Below are 16,636 nucleotides of genomic sequence, written 5' to 3' on the forward strand. Positions count from 1 at the left end.
CTGTCCGACCAACCGCTACCATGGTTGCTGCCGCGGCCTCGTTGGTGGTCACCTCTGCCGCCAGCAGAGCCTCTCCCACGGCTAGCGCCACGAGGAGGTTGTGAGGTTTCTCGGTTGTTGCTGTCCATGTTCGGTGAAGTGAGATAAAGTTGTAGGGGAAACGATGATGGTAAGAGAAGTGAAACCACCAGCGTGGAGAACATATGCATTAAATGAACGAAACCCGGCTGGTTCTAGGCTGATTGATCCATCAGCCTACTTGCGTTTGTCGCAGAAGCAAGCCGTCATTGTGTTATGCCCGGTTGCTAGATCCTGCTGTTTGAGCCTTGAGCACGGCGACCTGCAACCTGTTTGTAAGCGTTTGTTGATTCTCAAGAGCACTAACACGGGGGAGCTGTGGAAGCAATCAGAAAGCCGCAACTCAATTGACACCTTAGGTCCCTCCATGAAAAGGACCACGGCGGATGGGAACGACGTTGGCTTGCTGCTATCAAGGTCAACATACCACAGGACAAAGAGGAATTCTAGCGGCAGAGTAGCTGGTCGTCCAGACGGCCAGCTTCAGTTCGGAAACCATAACGCATTGATGAGCCGTAGAACACTGTCAAACCATCTGCACGCCCACCTCGATACGTCTCTTCAATTCTGCATTGAACTTGTCCAACATGGTGACCAAGTCTTTAACCAAACTCTGCGGCACCAATACCCCAAGGATGCCTTCCACGCCCTCACCGTGATGGAACAGCGTTCTCTTTCCTCCGTCTTGCTCAACAAGTCTGAACGAATGGTTCCCCATGAGCAACCATCCCATCATCTCAGGCAGTGGACCCCCTTTCCATGCGAATTCATGGGCCTCGGGCTTCCAGGTCGTGATGCGTGCGGTGTATGTGCCTGGCTTGGCCGTCTCGGACATGCGATTTGTGAACGTGACCTGCGTTCCTAGTTGTGGTGGCATTGAGTGCGCGTGCATGGCTGTAAACCATGTATTCCAGTCCGGCCAACGGTCGAAGTCGGTAAGGACATCCCAGACTTGTTGGGCAGGGGCGTTGATGACGACCGAAGTAAGTGCTTGTGCTGGCATCGGAATGGGTGGGTCGGCTGTCTTGACGCTTTAGACACCTTGCAGGTCAGGCGTTTCTGGTGCGCGGTGATACAGCTGGGGCGGACTGATGAGGATGAGCTGCTCAAGGCTGAGATGCGGAATCCAGAAGACGGCACAGAGCGGTAGGAGCACCTTTTGAGCTCCGAGGTCAGGGCTGTCTGACATTTCGAAGTCATCAAATGTACAGTAGACAAGAGGCGCCACCAACTCTCCACAGCGTCAGAATGCCGGGCCACTGAACCATGTGCACCAATCGTCAGAGATCAACACTTACTACTTATGGGAAGGCTCAAGCAGAGAAGAGGGAGATGGACAGATGTTGAGCCGAGAACAGGCGCCCGAAGTTTGGTCCGGCGTTGATGAAGACCGGCCGAGTAGAATAACGCTGTTGCCTGGTTCAATAGCTAGGCATGCCGTATAGGGTCCGGTATCTGCCCCGGGCCTGGAACCTTGACGAGACTCGGCAGCAGGAAACAACCTTCATCCTTTGTCCATACACATAAAGTCGCCAGGGCTGACCCGCCACTCGGAACCAGCAATCATAGATCCTTACCGTCAGCTTTCCAACCAGGAGCCGCACAGTTCAAGTCTCGTCAGTAACAACGAATGCGGCGGCTGTTCTCCCAGCTACCCTTTCGCTCTGCGCGTCTGTCTGGTCGTCCTTGCTGGTTGTTCAAGTAGCTTTTGAGGTGGTGTACTTTTATTTGCTGGAGTCGTCTTTTTGCTCCCTCCACCTTTCCCCCGCCCTCGTCTCGTAGCAGCGTTCTGCTTCTCCTTCAGCGGTGGCGATCTCTCTTCCTCCTCGACCGTTCCTGTATCATTTCCATTGACAGCGGCATCATGGTCTTCGTGCACGTCTACTTCATCAACGGCCTCGTCTTCGGCCTCCTGGTCGAGAGCGTTGTTTTCGTCTTCGGTGGGTTCCTCATGCACCGCTTCCGGCTCTTGCTGCTTCGCCTTTCTCGGTCGCCCCGCTATAGGACTGCTTGCGGCCTCATCCGCATCTTGCATCTCCGCATCTTCATCTGAAGTGTCGGACTCTGCATACGTCGTGACCCTTGAGTTACGACCACTCTTCCGGGAAGGCAGTGTCGCGCTGCTAGGGGGCGCACTACTCTTCCGCTTGTGTTTCGGCGTTTTCCGGATTGGAAGCGTGCTCTTCTTCGCCTTTTTGGCCGGCTTCTCTTCTTGATCATCGTTGTCGCCCTCTAAACCAGATGCGTTGCTTTTCCTCTTCTTGCCCGCTGCCGGAGCGCGCTTGGGAGGTTGTACGCCAGTTTTCAATTCCTTGATGTATGTTCTTATCATTTTCTCAAGGCCAACAGCTACCTCCTCGGGCAAGTAGTTCTTTTCAGCAATTTCTCGCGCAGCCTCGTGGGATGCTAATGGCTTGAAAAGAGCCTTTGGAAGCGTCACCTTACCAGGATATGTCTGAAGGTTGCTGGCTCCTTTGGAATGGCCGGGCATAATGTCGGCATAGTTCCGAATGACCGCCTGAGCCAGGTCGCTGAGTACATAGAGTCTTTCACTCGCCTCCTCAGTCCCTGTGACACCATCTTTCACATCTTTGACACGCTGCGCGAAGTGAAAGATTAGTGACAAGTTGTCGTCATTTGACATGCTCCAAAGATAGAACACAATATACTTGGCGAAGTCCAGCAACTCCCCGTCGGGGTCGTCGCTGTCCTGTGTCGGATAATCTGGGTGGTGGGCTAAGATGCTGATCAGACGCGCGAAAACCGGTTCCAGAATGGGTTGTTGCTTCTTCTTCTCCTCATTCTTCGCTGAGAGTTGCTGCCGCTGGAACAACTGCGCGCGTGCTCGGAGCCATGTTATTGTCGACGAACGAAGTTCCACATCTGGCTCGAACGCAAGTAGGAAGAAAGCCGTGAACCATCTGGGAGCTAGGCTCCGTCCGAGGTACTTCTTCAGCGAGTTGACGAAGCCAGTGCGCACCGGGTTGGGAGGATGTATCATGATCAGCGCGATCTTGTTGAATTCCTGTGCATCGATGTGGTCCTCGCACTTCCTGCCGTGATTACAAAGCTTCAAGATGAAGTGGACGGCTGTGAGTCGCAACCGGTTCTTCTGTGCGGGGGGTGTGTCAGCCGAGTCAGTAATTTCGCCTGCGTTCCTGATCAACGCTGTGAGGTATTTGAAAGCCACCTTTATCGGTGATGCCGATTCATCACTTTCGGGGTTTTCAATCGGCGCTCGGGCACGATTGACCAGGATCTTCAATGCCAGACCTTTCGACATTGTCTCCTCGTCATCTGTATCGTCCCACGCATTCGAATCGTCATTGCGGCTTGGGTGTCGATTTTTCAGCAGTATTTCTGGGACAGCCAGGGTGTGAATTGCGTCGGCCTCGACGTTCGCAGCGGCAGGCGCAAGCAGGCAAAGTTGTGCTATCGTGGCGAGGCGAGCAAGGAAATACGGAACCTGTGCTTGCAATGCCTTCGACAGTAGATCTCTTGCGTACATTTCCTTCTTGTCAGCCACCATCATGATAATCGATACTGCATGCTTTGCTGCTCGGGGAGATCTGGAGAACAAAGCGAATTGCGTCAAGACCGTCATGAACTTGCGCTCCTTGGGCAGATCCGAAGGGTACTTGCGAGCATACCCTGCACATGCTTTGAGTGTGGCAGCAGCTCCATCTTTTTCTGGCTTCTTTGCTGTTGGCGCCTCTTCCTCGAGCTCTTTGCACAGAGCTTGAATGTGGTACCTTAATACTTCTGGGTTTCGCGCTGAGATCTGACTCAAGACTTCATGGGCGACTTCTCCTAGGCCGTTCTCACCGGACCTGGATATTTCCATGATCGTCGGGATATGACTGCGGTTATACGCAAGTAACGCACATCGATATAGGATAGGCTGGATGGTGTCAACAAGCGAGTGCATGTTCGCCGGTCCTTCGCGCATCCGTTTGTTGAGTTCCTTGATAGCCTTGGTGACTGTGCGGTACTCGTTCTCCGGACCAGTAGCAAATCGTATCAGCTGATAGCACCGACGATCGTGCTGTTTGGCGAATTTCCACAGGTCATCGGACAATGCACCTGGATTGGGAAAAGTTTTTGAGATCGTTTCGATCATACGGGTAAGGCGGGCTTTAAGTGTCGCCTCCGAAGAGTCGTCTTCCACCACACCTCCGTTGTATTCTTCGCATGTGTCCAGAAAGACTTTCATTCCCTTGCTCAGCTGCACTTGGCGATGCTGCATGCCGAAGAATACCTGGCGCCGTTTTGTATCCAGACTATGCACAAGTGTGAGAACACGACGCGCCCTGATAGCATCCGGGTCGAATACTGGCTCTTCCTGTGAGCTGCCTTCTTTGTCCTTGGCTCGCTGCTTCTGACTGTCGGCACGAGACGTGTTAACCTTTGACGGAGGAAACGAGAGGGGCAGCAAGCTTTCGTAGAGAACTCTGTCGAGCACGGCAATGACATGTGGCTCGTTCGTAAAGTAGGCACCGAAAAGGCGATTGGGAATATCGCCTATCACGCCTCTGACCACGTCATTTCCTTGTTCGATGTCGCGCGAGGCAACACCCCAGATTCGAGCAAGGAGCTCCATTGCCGCTTCTCTAACATGATGCTTCTTGTCTGTGACTCGATCGGCTAATGATGAGAATACAGTGTCGCGTGCTGCAAGACCGGAATCAGCGCCCAGGACATTGATCAGGGTGTCATATGTAAACATGTCCATGGCCACGACGGCCGCCAGACGTACGTGCTCCTCGACGTCGCGAAGCATCTGCGCAAAGCCGACGAGGAGATTGTCGAGCTCTTCAGAGCTCATGCCGATCCCTCCAGCCGAAGTCCGCATAATTCGGGCGGCAGCCTTTGCCCAAGCTTCGCGGACCAGATGTGACCTATCATTCCGCCTTCCGAGGAAGCACTGATAAGCGGAGGCATGCACGGCCATGAATGGTTTCGGAGACGCAGGGGCCAGGACCGGATTCGCCACCTGTGAGGGAGATTCGTCTTGCTGGGTGATGGATGGCAATGGGTATGCAGCAGGGTCTAGTGGTGCAGAAGGGGTAAATCCAGCAATGCCAATCCCAGCGGTCATGTCTCCGATGGTCTCGGTGGCGAGCTGACGGAGTGACACCGAATCAGCGTTGAATTCAGCCTCGATTTGAGGGATGACATTAAGCAGGACATCCGGACAAGCCCTCCACAACTCTCGGAGTAACCTGTGGGCTTTGCGCAAATCTGCCACGCTTTCTTTGTCCTCCTCATCATCAACCAATTCTGAGCCGCGTCGAGTATGGCCTTTGGAGGCGCCATTTAGGGATGTGGCCGCAGTTGCATCGACAATGACTGTGCCAAAGTATTGTGTGATATGAGCTGTCATCTTCTCCGGGCAAGTCGTGCAGAGGGATTTTGCCATATTGTAGGCCGGTGGATAACCCTTGAGAAGGAGGGTTCCTTGTTTGCTGTCTTGACCATCACGCTTCTTGCCTTTGGTGCCATGGTCTTGGAGATTTCGAGCATCGACGCGCATAAACTGAGAGATGATGATGTCGGTCACTTCTTGCGGGAGACTAACTTCGTCGACGACTGCAGCAAGTAGATTTTTGAGATGGTATTCCACACTCTTCGAAATCTCGACACCGGAAGGATTGGTTCCCGAAGCCGACACAATGTCGAAGGCAGTGGTGAAGAGGGAGACGATTAGGTTCTCATGGTTCGGGATGTCGGTGACCAGTAGAATGCTCTGTGACTCGGCTAAGGAGCTGAGGATGTAGACATGTTGCGCATTGTAGGCATTTGTAGGGTCGACAAGAGCAGGTAGAATCGAGTTGATCACGACGGTGAAGATGTCCTACGCTCTGTGTAAGTTGAGTCTTCTTCCCTGGAGACGGACCAGATGCGCTGCTCACCTTCAATTGCCCCTCGATGAACGGCGCATCAGGGGCGCAGATCTTGAGTACATCCACGATGCACGATACCGTCCATGCTCTCACGCCCTTGTCCTTGTGTGCCAGAAGATTCGCGTTCGCCAGATCTTGCGACAGCGTGGTGAAGGCGCGCGAGTCGACTTGGTCCAAGTCGTAGTTGCGCAACTCGGTCGCGAGCTTCTGCAGTCGCGTCAACAGGTCGCCAACCGGAATCGCTTTGCCGGCGCGCCATGAGAGAGGCTCGTTGAACTGTAGGCCGGGAATGTCGTAGCGGTGTTCTGTCTGCGCAGTCTCCGCTGTTGCGGCGTTGCGGAGCCGCGATGGCATGTTGCGATTGTGTCACGAGCCAGAGGTCATGTCTGTTAATGACCAAGGGTGACTGAGTCGTCAGTATGCAACGATCGTTTGCGCAGCACGTAGGTCGAGCTGGGAGATTCTCGCTTGGTGACGTGGTGTGTGGTTGAATGCGAAATGCTGGCGGCGGGGGGGGGGAAGAACGCGTCCTTTCCCGACGCGTCGAATTTCACTGTCCGATCACTTCGGCTTCAGCAGAGAAGACTTCGCATAGATCGATTGTATTGGCACGATGTTTATCAATCACTCTCCTACTGTATCTGCAATCCCTCGAATTTCACCACCAATTCACCTTTCTCGCCATGTGGTGCAGGCTTAGCTGCATACACGCCGATCCAAATCTCTGTGTCCTTCGCCAAATCACCCCACCAAGTGACTTCTCTCAAAGGTAACTTCTGTCCACCCTCACTGACGAGCCAGATCCAGAGACTCCCGTCACTCGCATTCTCGACCTCAATAATGGCGACGCCCTCGATGCTGAGTGTCTCCGCCAGCAAGGGCCGGAGGCTCCAATCGGCCCATCGATCTTTAGCTACCGTGCCCACCAACGGCACTCCGTCCAGAAACTCGATGCCTGTCTTTACCCAGCGAGGAGTGTCGGTCGTTTGAATACCCACAAACAGACCACCCTGATCGTACTGGTCTTTCCACGCAGCTGTGACAGTGACTCGGGCTGACTTGAATTTGCCCACTGTGCTGGTTCGGTAAATGATCGGTGCGTTGAACGAATGGGTCGATGGTGGCTTGTCCCAGATGTCCGTTCCGGGGGAGACTGTAATCTGAAATGCTCCAGCGAGATCAGGGATTTCATGCCCTAGATGGACCGACTTGAAATCAGATGTCATGGTGGGCGATCGAACAATGGAGTTGGCTTGACTTGGGTGGCTTCTGACTAACAGTGAGGTGTTGCGGTCTTCACGCAGTTTTATACAGCGTCGGAGTTGTCCTAGTTACCTCTTGACGACCTAGGATTGCTACAACCCGGAACCTGATCTGGCAGCAATCCCGCCAATGTAACCCCGATTGGGGACGGTCCGCCAGTTGTTACGAACAAAGAACCCGCGGCTCATCTTCGGCGATACGGCTCCGACCTCTTGGACAGATCGACCGTACGACTAAGGGACATGTGGTGAATGACTCTGAGTGTTCTGCGGGAACCAGAAAGCAAACCAGAGCCTCGCAAGTGCTCTGCCCTGGCCCTGGACCGCACTTCACTCTTCAGAAACCAGCTCGAGCCTTCGCGGAAGCTTGGAACGATGGCGGTAGTGCCACAATATCAAGGCTGACTCGAGACACTCAAAGATTGGATGCTGGCATTAGTTCTGCTGCTAGACATGGTTGGACCATTGAAACAGGAGTGTGGCCAAGGTGATTTCCAGACACAGCAGCATTCGTCATTCGGCATTTCGCATTCAGCGATCAATGTAATCCACGCTCTAACCCTTGTATCTCTATGTATACCACCGAGTCGTTACCAATGCTGAATACTGACCCCCCCCTCACTGTCCGTCTACCTTCCGCTTCAACAGATCGTCCCCAATCTTCCCCGACTCCTTCTCGTCCTTCAAAACCGGTCTGGGTATTTCAAACCCATCAACAACCCTCGAGTAGGTGATGCCGCCCAATCTTGCCACGGGCCTCAGCACCGCCGGATCAATCAAGGTCCTGTCCTCATTGATTGCATCCTCTCTCACCCAGAACCTCACGCCCTCAATAATCGCCAATACCCCCGTCTTCTTCCCTGGCGTGTTTGGATTCTTGGACTCAAACTCCTGCGTGGACACCAACTTGCCCTCGACGGCAAACACACTCTCCTTGACCCGCGAGCACTTGACGACCTCGCATTCCGCGGCCGTCAGTCCGGACACAGCCCATTCACTCATCCCGTAGGGCAGATCAATCGCACTGGCGTTGGCCGCCTCGACGAAATCATCACTAACCATATTGATCACGCACTCGCCACTCTCGACCAGATTCCTCAGCGTGTCCTTCTCGTTGTCGAACCCGCCGGAGAAGCCGACGCAGAAGATGGGCGGGTCGTGGTTGAACATCTGCGTGTAGCTGAACGGGCTGAGATTCGTGCTCGTGCCGTCCTTTGCGCGCGTGCTCAGGAATCCAATCGGCCGGGGTATGATGCCGCTGATCAGCAACTTGTAGTTCTGCACCGGTAACCTGCCCTCGCCGTACGGGTCGATGCTGATGTGCGGGGCGTCGGATTTGACGGTCGCGCCAGACCCGTACGTCCACTCCGGGTTGCGCGTTTTGGTGAAGTGCCATGAGCGGCCGTCGTCCCAGTCCGGCCGCGAGGCTTGAACCTTGCTGAAGTCGCCGTGCGGGTTGCGCTTGACGGACGACTCGGCGTCGTGTTTGAGTTGCGATTCTTGCCCGTCGGCTTCGCCTGCTGACATGTCGACGTTGCGCTGAGTGTTCGAGTGGCTGTCACAAGTGAGAACGTGGTCAGTCTTTGGGGCTCGCCTTCTTATCGCTGTCCGACTCTTGTGAGTAGAAGTCAGCGTCGAGTACATGTAAACTACTGCAAGTGAAAGGCTTACCTAAGAACAGATAAGTAAACGAGAAACGGTGATTCGAGCTTAGAAATCCGATGTCGACGTCGCTAGATCGCGGTAGAGCTCGTCAATGTCAAGCGATGTACGTGGTTTCTGTTACTGTGGGCGACTGAGGCAACGCTTCTCGGATCAGACGAAGTGCCTCTGCCTCTGAAATCATCTCGCTGATGCAGAAATCGCCGTGCTATACGTCTCGACTACGTCATACTGTGTTCATCACTTTCTCGACACCTGTTCCTTAGCTACTTGTCCTCCTTTCGATATCAGCACCACCGCCATCGCTTTCTACAGTAGATGCCCAGACCGCGACACTCGGACCACTGGAGATGATGGATCCAGGCCCTTGGGTCGGGCTCGTCCGCGCTTCGTATACGAGGGACTGCATGTGGAGATAACCGTCAACTTGCGGGGTCGCGGCTCGTGATACGATGTCGTTGATACAATAGGTAGACTAGGTCGGAGGGTGGTTCTTCGCACAATGTTTGGTGTGTTAACCTCCCTCTTTCGAGCGCTTCGAGACACCCACGGTAAGACAAGACGGTCTTCGTCAAGCCACCCTCGACGATAGGACAAGTTGTTTCTCTTCAACTCTACGCAGCCCAGAGGACCAAACCGTAACTGTTGGCTGCCTAGCACTATCAGCATCAATCACCGCCACGGACACCACCACGGACACCACCACAATGTCGACCGACTATGAAACCTACCAGCTAGGCGACTTCTGCCTCCAAAGCGGTAAAACCATCCCCGACGCCTTCATCGCCTACAAGACGTTCGGATCCCCATCCAACCCCGCAGTGCTCTACCCGTCATGGTACTCAGGCCTGATCTCGGACAACGAGTGGCTGATTGGGAGCGACAAAACCCTCAACCCAGACAAGTACTTCATCATCATCACCGCCCTGTTCGGCAACGGCCAGAGCACCAGCCCGAGCAATTCGCCCGACATGGTACCCTTCCCGGACGTGACCTTCTACGACAACGTCAAGGCCCAGCACCGTCTCCTGACGGAGAAGTTGGGCGTGAGACACCTCCGCGCCGTGCTGGGGTGGTCCATGGGCGCGGCCCAGACCTTCCAGTGGGCCACCCAGTTCCCGGACTTCCTGGACATCGCGGTCCCGTTCTGCGGCTCAGCGCGCACGTCCATCCACAACCAGGTCTTCCTCGAGGGCGTCAAGTCGGCGCTGTTGGCCGCCAAGCGCGTCTCCAGCCGGGGCAGTACATTCGGCCGAGTCGAGCCCGACAAGGGCGACGCCGCGGCCACGAAGAAAAGCAGGACCTGGACAGACGAGGAGCGGACCGTCGGGCTAAAGGCCTTCGGTAGGGGTTACGCGGGCTGGGGCTTCAGCCAGGCCTTCTACCGAGAGAAGCTGCACGAGAAGGCATACGGTGAGTGAGTGAGTGAGTGAGCGTGCAGGTTGCAGTCCATCCAGTTGAAATGCATGCCGTGATGCGCACGATGGGGACGGGATGCCCGTCACGTCACGTCACGTCACGTAACGCAATAAGATCTGTGGTAATGGTGGCCCCTCGACTAACCTCACTTGCTGACCTCGACCACTTTAGGCGCCAAATCCCTCGAAGACTTCATGACCTCCTTCTGGGAAGCCTGGGCCCTGTCCAAGGACCCCGAGAACCTACTCGTCATGCTGCACACCTGGCAGGCCGGCGACGTGAGCAAGCAGGACCCCTACAACGGCGACTTCGAGACCGCCATGGCGAGCATCAAGGCCAAGACGCTCGTCCTGCCGAGTAAAACCGATTTGTATTTTCCGTGAGTCATCCACTCTCCAGTCTGTCTAAGGCGTTGCCGCGCGCGCGCGCGTGTGTGTGTCTGTGTGTGCGTGCATCCGACGCTGATACTCCCGTCTAGCCCCGAAGACTCAGAGTACGAAGTGCAGAACATGGCGCCCGGGGTCGGCCGACTCGACGTCTACCCGTCCATCTGGGGCCACTGGGCCGGCGGGCCACCGGGGAACATGGACGACGTCAAGTGGTTGGACGAGCGACTGGCCAAGATGTTCGCCGAGGCGCCACGTCGTGACGAGGTAGCGGGCGTGACGGAAGGGTTGAAGCAGGCGGAGCTTTGACACTTTCGTGCGACACTGACGCTGATAGTGATGGTGGCGGCAGGTGATACTCGGATGAAGTCTGGCCTTGCGAAGTCCAAGCCTTGTTTGAGGTCGAGTGGAAGACGTGGAACCTGGCACGGTATGCTTGCACGTTAATGCTGCTTGATCAATGTGCTTGTCCGCTTGAAATTGACTTATTCGTGGATCGGAATCGGAAGAGTGAGGATCACAAAGCGGAGCAGAAAGAGTCCTCAAATTGGTGATCAAGTTCAGAATTTAAATGAGTGTGTGTATGTGTGTACTATATCCTAATCCCTGCGCAAGCTCGATTTTCTCTCTCGGGGAATAGAGCGTATCGATCATGGTTTCCATGACCGAAACTCCAGTTCTCCAGCTTGTGAGCCCGTGGGCTGAGGGTGGTGTAGTCCTTACTGTGAGGGGAACTCGTTGATTGATATTTCCCAAATTCCAACGGCGTGAAGCACGCCGACTGGGTCTTTCTGTCCGATGGCACTTCGAGATGAAGGCGATCATTTCCACCGATATCACCCTTCATTTGAAGCTGTTGTTTCGCAGTGGTGTAGTGTTCTCTCGTTGCTTAGTCGACGCGGCGAGGGACACGGGCGTCGACTTGTCATTGGCAACTTCCTCCACATCCCCTCGACGTTGTCCTCCTTAGAAGAACTTCCCTTTGACTTCGACGTGGCTTCGAACCACGCCTTGCTCATCGGAATAAACTTCCCTTTCGCTCTCCCTGCCGAGGGAATCTCGCCTGCCTCCGGCAATGGCAGCTCCTCCCGTATAGAAGGCCGCGGTCGGCGCCGCTGGCTTGTCCAACGCATCGAACCGAGTTCCCCTGACCTTGGCAATGCACCACTGCACACTCAACCTGAGCGCAAACGCACCTCCCGCCCATAGCAACCCTCCAACAGGAGCGGCGACAAAGGCGCCGAAAGCGCTCCAATCGTTGGCGTACAGCCCCTGTTCCAAAAGCAAGAGGTTCCCCGCTTGGGTGGCGTCGCCGTGGTAGAAAACAAGTCCAAAGAGGAAAACCGTGAAGATGCCGCCCAGTCCGCCGACTACGACCTCGAATCCCCTCCACGCATAGCATCTATCACTCAGCCCGATGACCAGCACAGGGATACTGCTCGCAGAGATCAGATCACTGATCAAATATATCTGCAATACGCTCGGACTCTTCAATGCCACCACCACAACGGGCACGATGATGAGCACCACAGCGCCCCTCAATACCCAGAGATTGAGTTTGTTCCGGAAAATGTCGTTGGAGCCGGTGCTCACCATGGCGGACTGGAAACTGTCAAACGCAGCCGTGCTTAGCGCAATGGTCATGACTAGCACAATCCCCACGACCCACGCGGGGAGTTGTTCAAGCAACAAGAAGAAGGCAATGGACGATTGTTCTGGGGGATCGCCTAGCGCGCCGCTCCATCCTGCCAGCAAGCCTGAGACCCCAACCAGGGTGAGGATGATGGCCACAGCGACGGTGGCGATGGACACGCCAATCCAGAGGTCTCTGTCCGTTTTGGCCGCGAAGGTTCTCAACCAGAATCCCGAGATGAAGAAGTCGTTTGTCAAGATCGCGACGGGCAGGATATACATCAATTGCCAGCCTAACAGGCTTGCGTCGAGATAGTGGCTCTTCTCAATCAAATCGTGGGAGATGTCGGTCTCGACCCCGACGGTGATGCACGCGATGATGATGAGACCCACGACCATGGCGCCCTGGACGTTGTCTGTGACGAAAGAAACTCGGAATCCGCCCAAGGAAGTGTAGATTGTTGTGACAGCACATTCGACTATGACAACCGGAAGGCCATTGAGACCGGTGAGAGCGGTAATGATCTGTTGGAGCGCCGAGAGTTCTGCGACCATGTAGAGGAAGATCGTGATCAGCCTAGAGACTCATTAGACACATGCTCAAGCGAGAGAGGGGCCAAGGAGGTAACCGTACGTCAAAGCCGAGAGGTACAAAGCTGCAATGGCTCCATATCGCTGGCGGGTCCACTCCGTGAGGACAAATCCCTCGGGACATTTGTTCCTGATAATGGGTCCGAGAAAGCCGAAGACAAGAAGTGGCAAGGCCGAGGACAGAGCGTACACCACAAGACCCTGAACACCCGCGATGGTGGAAATCTGCGGGTATGAGAACAATACGCCTGAACCTAGAGCTGAAGGCCACAAACAAATCCGTCCCTGTTAGTATACCGGATCTTTTGGTGCAAGGGCAGGAAGGGGGACAAGGGGATTCAGGGAGGTTGGCAGCACGTTTCCCACGCAAGCATTAACTTGATCGAGTTTTGACGGTACATTCTCAGCATTGTGTTGTCGGCGTTTCGGACTCGCTCATCTCTACTTCGAGAGGAAGCAGTTGGATGAAGGAGGGAAACGGTCTGACACAAGCGCCCGTAGTGCTGCGCATCGATCCATGTGCTTTCTGCTAGTGGAAGTCGTCGTGCAAGCTCCGTCGCAAAAGCAACGAGCATTGCAAAAGGGCCTCCACCGGTGGAAACGCAACATGAACCAATGGCGTTGATGCAAGCGTACGAACCTCAGATAGAGTCATGCTCAGGAGACCTGCCGCTCGGGACAAGGACGTATGGTCAGGCCTGATAATTCCATCTCATGTCTTCGCGCCATTTCTGGATGCGACTCGGTCGTGCCAACCCTCGATGTTGCCGCTTCAAGCTGCTGCTGCCCTCCTGAGAGCGCACTCACCCGACGCGATGAAATTGAGGGCCAAAGGTATGCCTGGGAACTTGTCAGTCTCTCTCTTCTCTTGGTGGCAGGTCCCTCAAGGAGTGCTCTTGTGGCAGTACGGCTGTACCCTTCTGTGTCCGTAACGTGGCGAGGTATTCGCCCTTCGATTGGTGTCGGAGCGTCCATGCGATGGCTAAGCCAAAGACTCTGTAGCATCAACATTAGCCTGCGTTACAGATCTTGTCAAGCCGCGGGGTCTCATCCCGTACAAGAATGCGGCATAGGTCGTGTAGATGACGGCGTTGGACGCCTGTTGCGATGGAAGGCCCATGTTATATGCTGTCGTCGGTCTTTCTCTGCTAGGACCTTCTCACCAGCTGAAGTAGGTCTTTCGTAAACGGAGGAAAAAGCAACATGAGAAATCTTCGCCAGCTCGTGACGATGTGGGGCAAGTAACTTTTTGCGATCCGATCAGTGGATGATCTCATCCTTCGTGCTTCGTAGTTTGTGAGCCTCGGATGACAAAGAGCATCGCGCCAGCCAGGAATCGAAGCCGCGCCGTCCTTATCGATTGGGCGATAAACCTCGTCTGAGAGGGTCATGCCTGTAACTCCAAACTAGGACGCGTGTGGCACAAGGGTCCTTGCTAGCCTCTACAGTACAGTAGCTTCACGCCTGAGTTCACGAAGACACACTCCGTCCTCGATATCTCAAGGTCATCATAGAACTCAGCCAATAACCCATAGGTATCCAGCTCAATTACTGGTACACGAAGCCTTCTCCGGTAATATGCAAAATCCAATCGCCGTCTCAGCCAAACCATTTGATTGGCGGTTGAAATACCCCTGTAGTTGCCTGATGAGGTCCAAGTCCGCTACCTACTCATTGTGAGGCCCGGTTGCTTTTGCACATGGATCTTCTGCAAATTCGACATGGCATCCTTCCCAGTCGTCATTGCGCATGAGTATGCCCTTGAACTTGACAGCATGGTCGATGTTGGCAAAGCGGAAGATGATGGTACGTGTCTGTTCGAGTGGTCAGTCATGAATAGCAGCAACACACATTGACTCACTCGATTATGGTATGTGTCCTGGATAGCCTCAACTCGACGTGTTCCAGCCTTCCCTTCGGCGAGCTTGTGTAATGCCACGATTCCCCAGTCATCGTCTGCGTTGTTCACCTTGACAACCCGGGTAGCGCCGCACTCGAGGTAGCCCTGCATCATTCCGCTGACGACATCGACACCGTCTCTCTTGCCGACAAGCACTGGCCATTTCTTGCCTTGGTGACGGACGTCGAAGCCATTGGGATATTTGTCGTAGTAGCGGTCACAGGCGTCAGGGCAGGTGAAGGTAACATGGGCGGAGACAGATGGATTCTCTGGGCTACTGGTGACCAGCTTCATACATTCAACCGCCCCGCCATGGATCAATGATTGGACAAGCGTGAGGTCTACACTGCGTGGAAGGCCAGAAAGGATGATGGTACGTTGACGTGATTCTGACAATATCAATTTGGATCCTCGGGCCTTGTCACTACACTTACTGGGCGTGTTACGAGCAGCTGGCGTGCCCCAGGTCTCGAAACGAACGAGAGTCTCTCGATCCTCTCCATTGTCTCCTTCTGTGACGCTGTCATCTGTCTCGGCGTCGGCAGTAACCACGATGGTAGGCGAATGTGTGTATTTGCAGATGTCATCGGTGGCCTTGGGATTGTTCTCGACCACAACACCGCCGTCGAGGCTATCCAGCTCTTTGGTTGCGACCTCTTCAGCCGGGGCTGCCACGTCTCTCGTAATAGTCTTATTGGTGGTGGTATTTGGTGCTTGCGAACCATGGTCGGACAACTTGATATTCTCGTCGAAGGTAGGCAGGATCTCTAGTGGCTGCTTCTCCTGTTGTGCAGCTGAGGTATACATCAGCATAGAACCAAGGTACCAGATTAAACATACCACCGCTGCCTCGAGGCTCTGCCACGGGATGGTTAAAGGGTATAGCCGAAGCCTTCTCCTCCCTGGGAGTGATGTGGTGAACCTCGGCGCCGATTGGAGTTTCGTCCATTTCCGGAAACGTGATGCTGCTGGTCTCGGAGCTACTGTCGTGCTTGACATCTACTCAAAGGCATTAACAATGGCATACAACAGCTGGCGAAAACTCCTTACCTGGTGATTCGGGTCCTCGGGCATTGGATTGCTTCACCGACACTATGGGCTGGCCAACCTTCCGAAAGCCTTCGACTACATTGTCCATGTAGCCGTGAGTCTGTTGTTGCATTTCCGAAAGCTTCTTCTCGGTCAGCTGCTCGACACCCGGTTTCTTGCCCATGAGCAAGCGATGCTGGGTAGGTGTCAAAGGTTTGCCACGGTAAGGAGCCGTAATGTTAGAGTGTTGAGGAGTCAGAACGTGTTCTTGAACCGCTGGAGTTGGAGCTGAAGCTTCAGTTACGAAGCCGTTCTCGTCCTGGACCAGGTCGACGTTGCCGGGCTCTTGCAGGCTCGATATCTGAGGGAAAGGAGGTGACGCCGGTGATTGCCAACTTGGAGTAGAGACTCGTGACTCGGACTCCGGGATGTCGGGTTGACGAGTGGCATTTTCTGAGTTTGCAAACTCTGGTTTGTTGTCGATACGAAGGGAAGTAGGAGCAAACTCCTGTGGAAAAGTCAGTGTCCTGAGTTCGAGGGCAGTCTCACTGAGAGTCAGACACACCGCGCTTTCTGGATTCAGGGCCGAGCCCGCCCGCTGAGCTCCCGCTCCGTCATCGTCGACTGAGGACCGAGGACGGGAGTGGACAACGTTCAGAAACCTGCTGATAACTTCCGGGTCGTCAAACCGTGACTGTGGTGCCATGATAGCGATCCTTGTGGGTGTTAGAAGGAGGTAGAGTTGACAGAAAAAGAGATTTGAAAAAGAGAAAC

The 16,636-nt window shown here is 54.6% G+C and overlaps 7 protein-coding genes across 7 annotated transcripts; 1 reads left to right on the forward strand and 6 right to left on the reverse strand.

The window, feature by feature from the left end:
• Positions 1–604: 604 nt before the first annotated feature.
• On the reverse strand, positions 605–1,081 carry G647_09870 (uncharacterized protein; the record flags this gene model as incomplete). The annotated part of the gene is made up of 1 exon (XM_008725862.1): positions 605–1,081. The coding sequence occupies one exon, from the start codon at positions 1,079–1,081 to the stop codon at positions 605–607; it is 477 nt and encodes a 158-aa protein (XP_008724084.1).
• Positions 1,082–1,729: 648 nt separating this feature from the next.
• On the reverse strand, positions 1,730–6,335 carry G647_09871 (uncharacterized protein; the record flags this gene model as incomplete). The annotated part of the gene is made up of 2 exons (XM_008725863.1): positions 1,730–5,932; positions 5,991–6,335. The coding sequence occupies 2 exons, from the start codon at positions 6,333–6,335 to the stop codon at positions 1,730–1,732; spliced, it is 4,548 nt and encodes a 1,515-aa protein (XP_008724085.1).
• A 278-nt stretch (positions 6,336–6,613) lies between these two features.
• Positions 6,614–7,207, reverse strand: G647_09872 (uncharacterized protein; the record flags this gene model as incomplete). The annotated part of the gene is made up of 1 exon (XM_008725864.1): positions 6,614–7,207. The coding sequence occupies one exon, from the start codon at positions 7,205–7,207 to the stop codon at positions 6,614–6,616; it is 594 nt and encodes a 197-aa protein (XP_008724086.1).
• Positions 7,208–7,861: 654 nt separating this feature from the next.
• G647_09873 (uncharacterized protein) lies at positions 7,862–8,770 on the reverse strand (the record flags this gene model as incomplete). The annotated part of the gene is made up of 1 exon (XM_008725865.1): positions 7,862–8,770. The coding sequence occupies one exon, from the start codon at positions 8,768–8,770 to the stop codon at positions 7,862–7,864; it is 909 nt and encodes a 302-aa protein (XP_008724087.1).
• An 842-nt stretch (positions 8,771–9,612) lies between these two features.
• On the forward strand, positions 9,613–11,019 carry G647_09874 (uncharacterized protein; the record flags this gene model as incomplete). The annotated part of the gene is made up of 3 exons (XM_008725866.1): positions 9,613–10,318; positions 10,496–10,703; positions 10,803–11,019. 3 exons carry the CDS (start codon positions 9,613–9,615, stop codon positions 11,017–11,019), a joined length of 1,131 nt encoding a protein of 376 aa, XP_008724088.1.
• A 657-nt stretch (positions 11,020–11,676) lies between these two features.
• G647_09875 (uncharacterized protein) lies at positions 11,677–14,053 on the reverse strand (the record flags this gene model as incomplete). The annotated part of the gene is made up of 5 exons (XM_008725867.1): positions 11,677–12,919; positions 12,977–13,193; positions 13,741–13,773; positions 13,850–13,929; positions 13,992–14,053. 5 exons carry the CDS (start codon positions 14,051–14,053, stop codon positions 11,677–11,679), a joined length of 1,635 nt encoding a protein of 544 aa, XP_008724089.1.
• A 547-nt stretch (positions 14,054–14,600) lies between these two features.
• G647_09876 (uncharacterized protein) lies at positions 14,601–16,568 on the reverse strand (the record flags this gene model as incomplete). The annotated part of the gene is made up of 6 exons (XM_008725868.1): positions 14,601–14,747; positions 14,795–15,222; positions 15,268–15,627; positions 15,674–15,832; positions 15,884–16,370; positions 16,428–16,568. 6 exons carry the CDS (start codon positions 16,566–16,568, stop codon positions 14,601–14,603), a joined length of 1,722 nt encoding a protein of 573 aa, XP_008724090.1.
• Between the last annotated feature and the right edge of the window lie 68 nt (positions 16,569–16,636).

The sequence above is a fragment of the Cladophialophora carrionii genome, assembly GCF_000365165.1.
Source record: "Cladophialophora carrionii CBS 160.54 unplaced genomic scaffold supercont1.11, whole genome shotgun sequence".
Classification (NCBI taxonomy): Eukaryota; Fungi; Ascomycota; class Eurotiomycetes; order Chaetothyriales; family Herpotrichiellaceae; genus Cladophialophora; species Cladophialophora carrionii.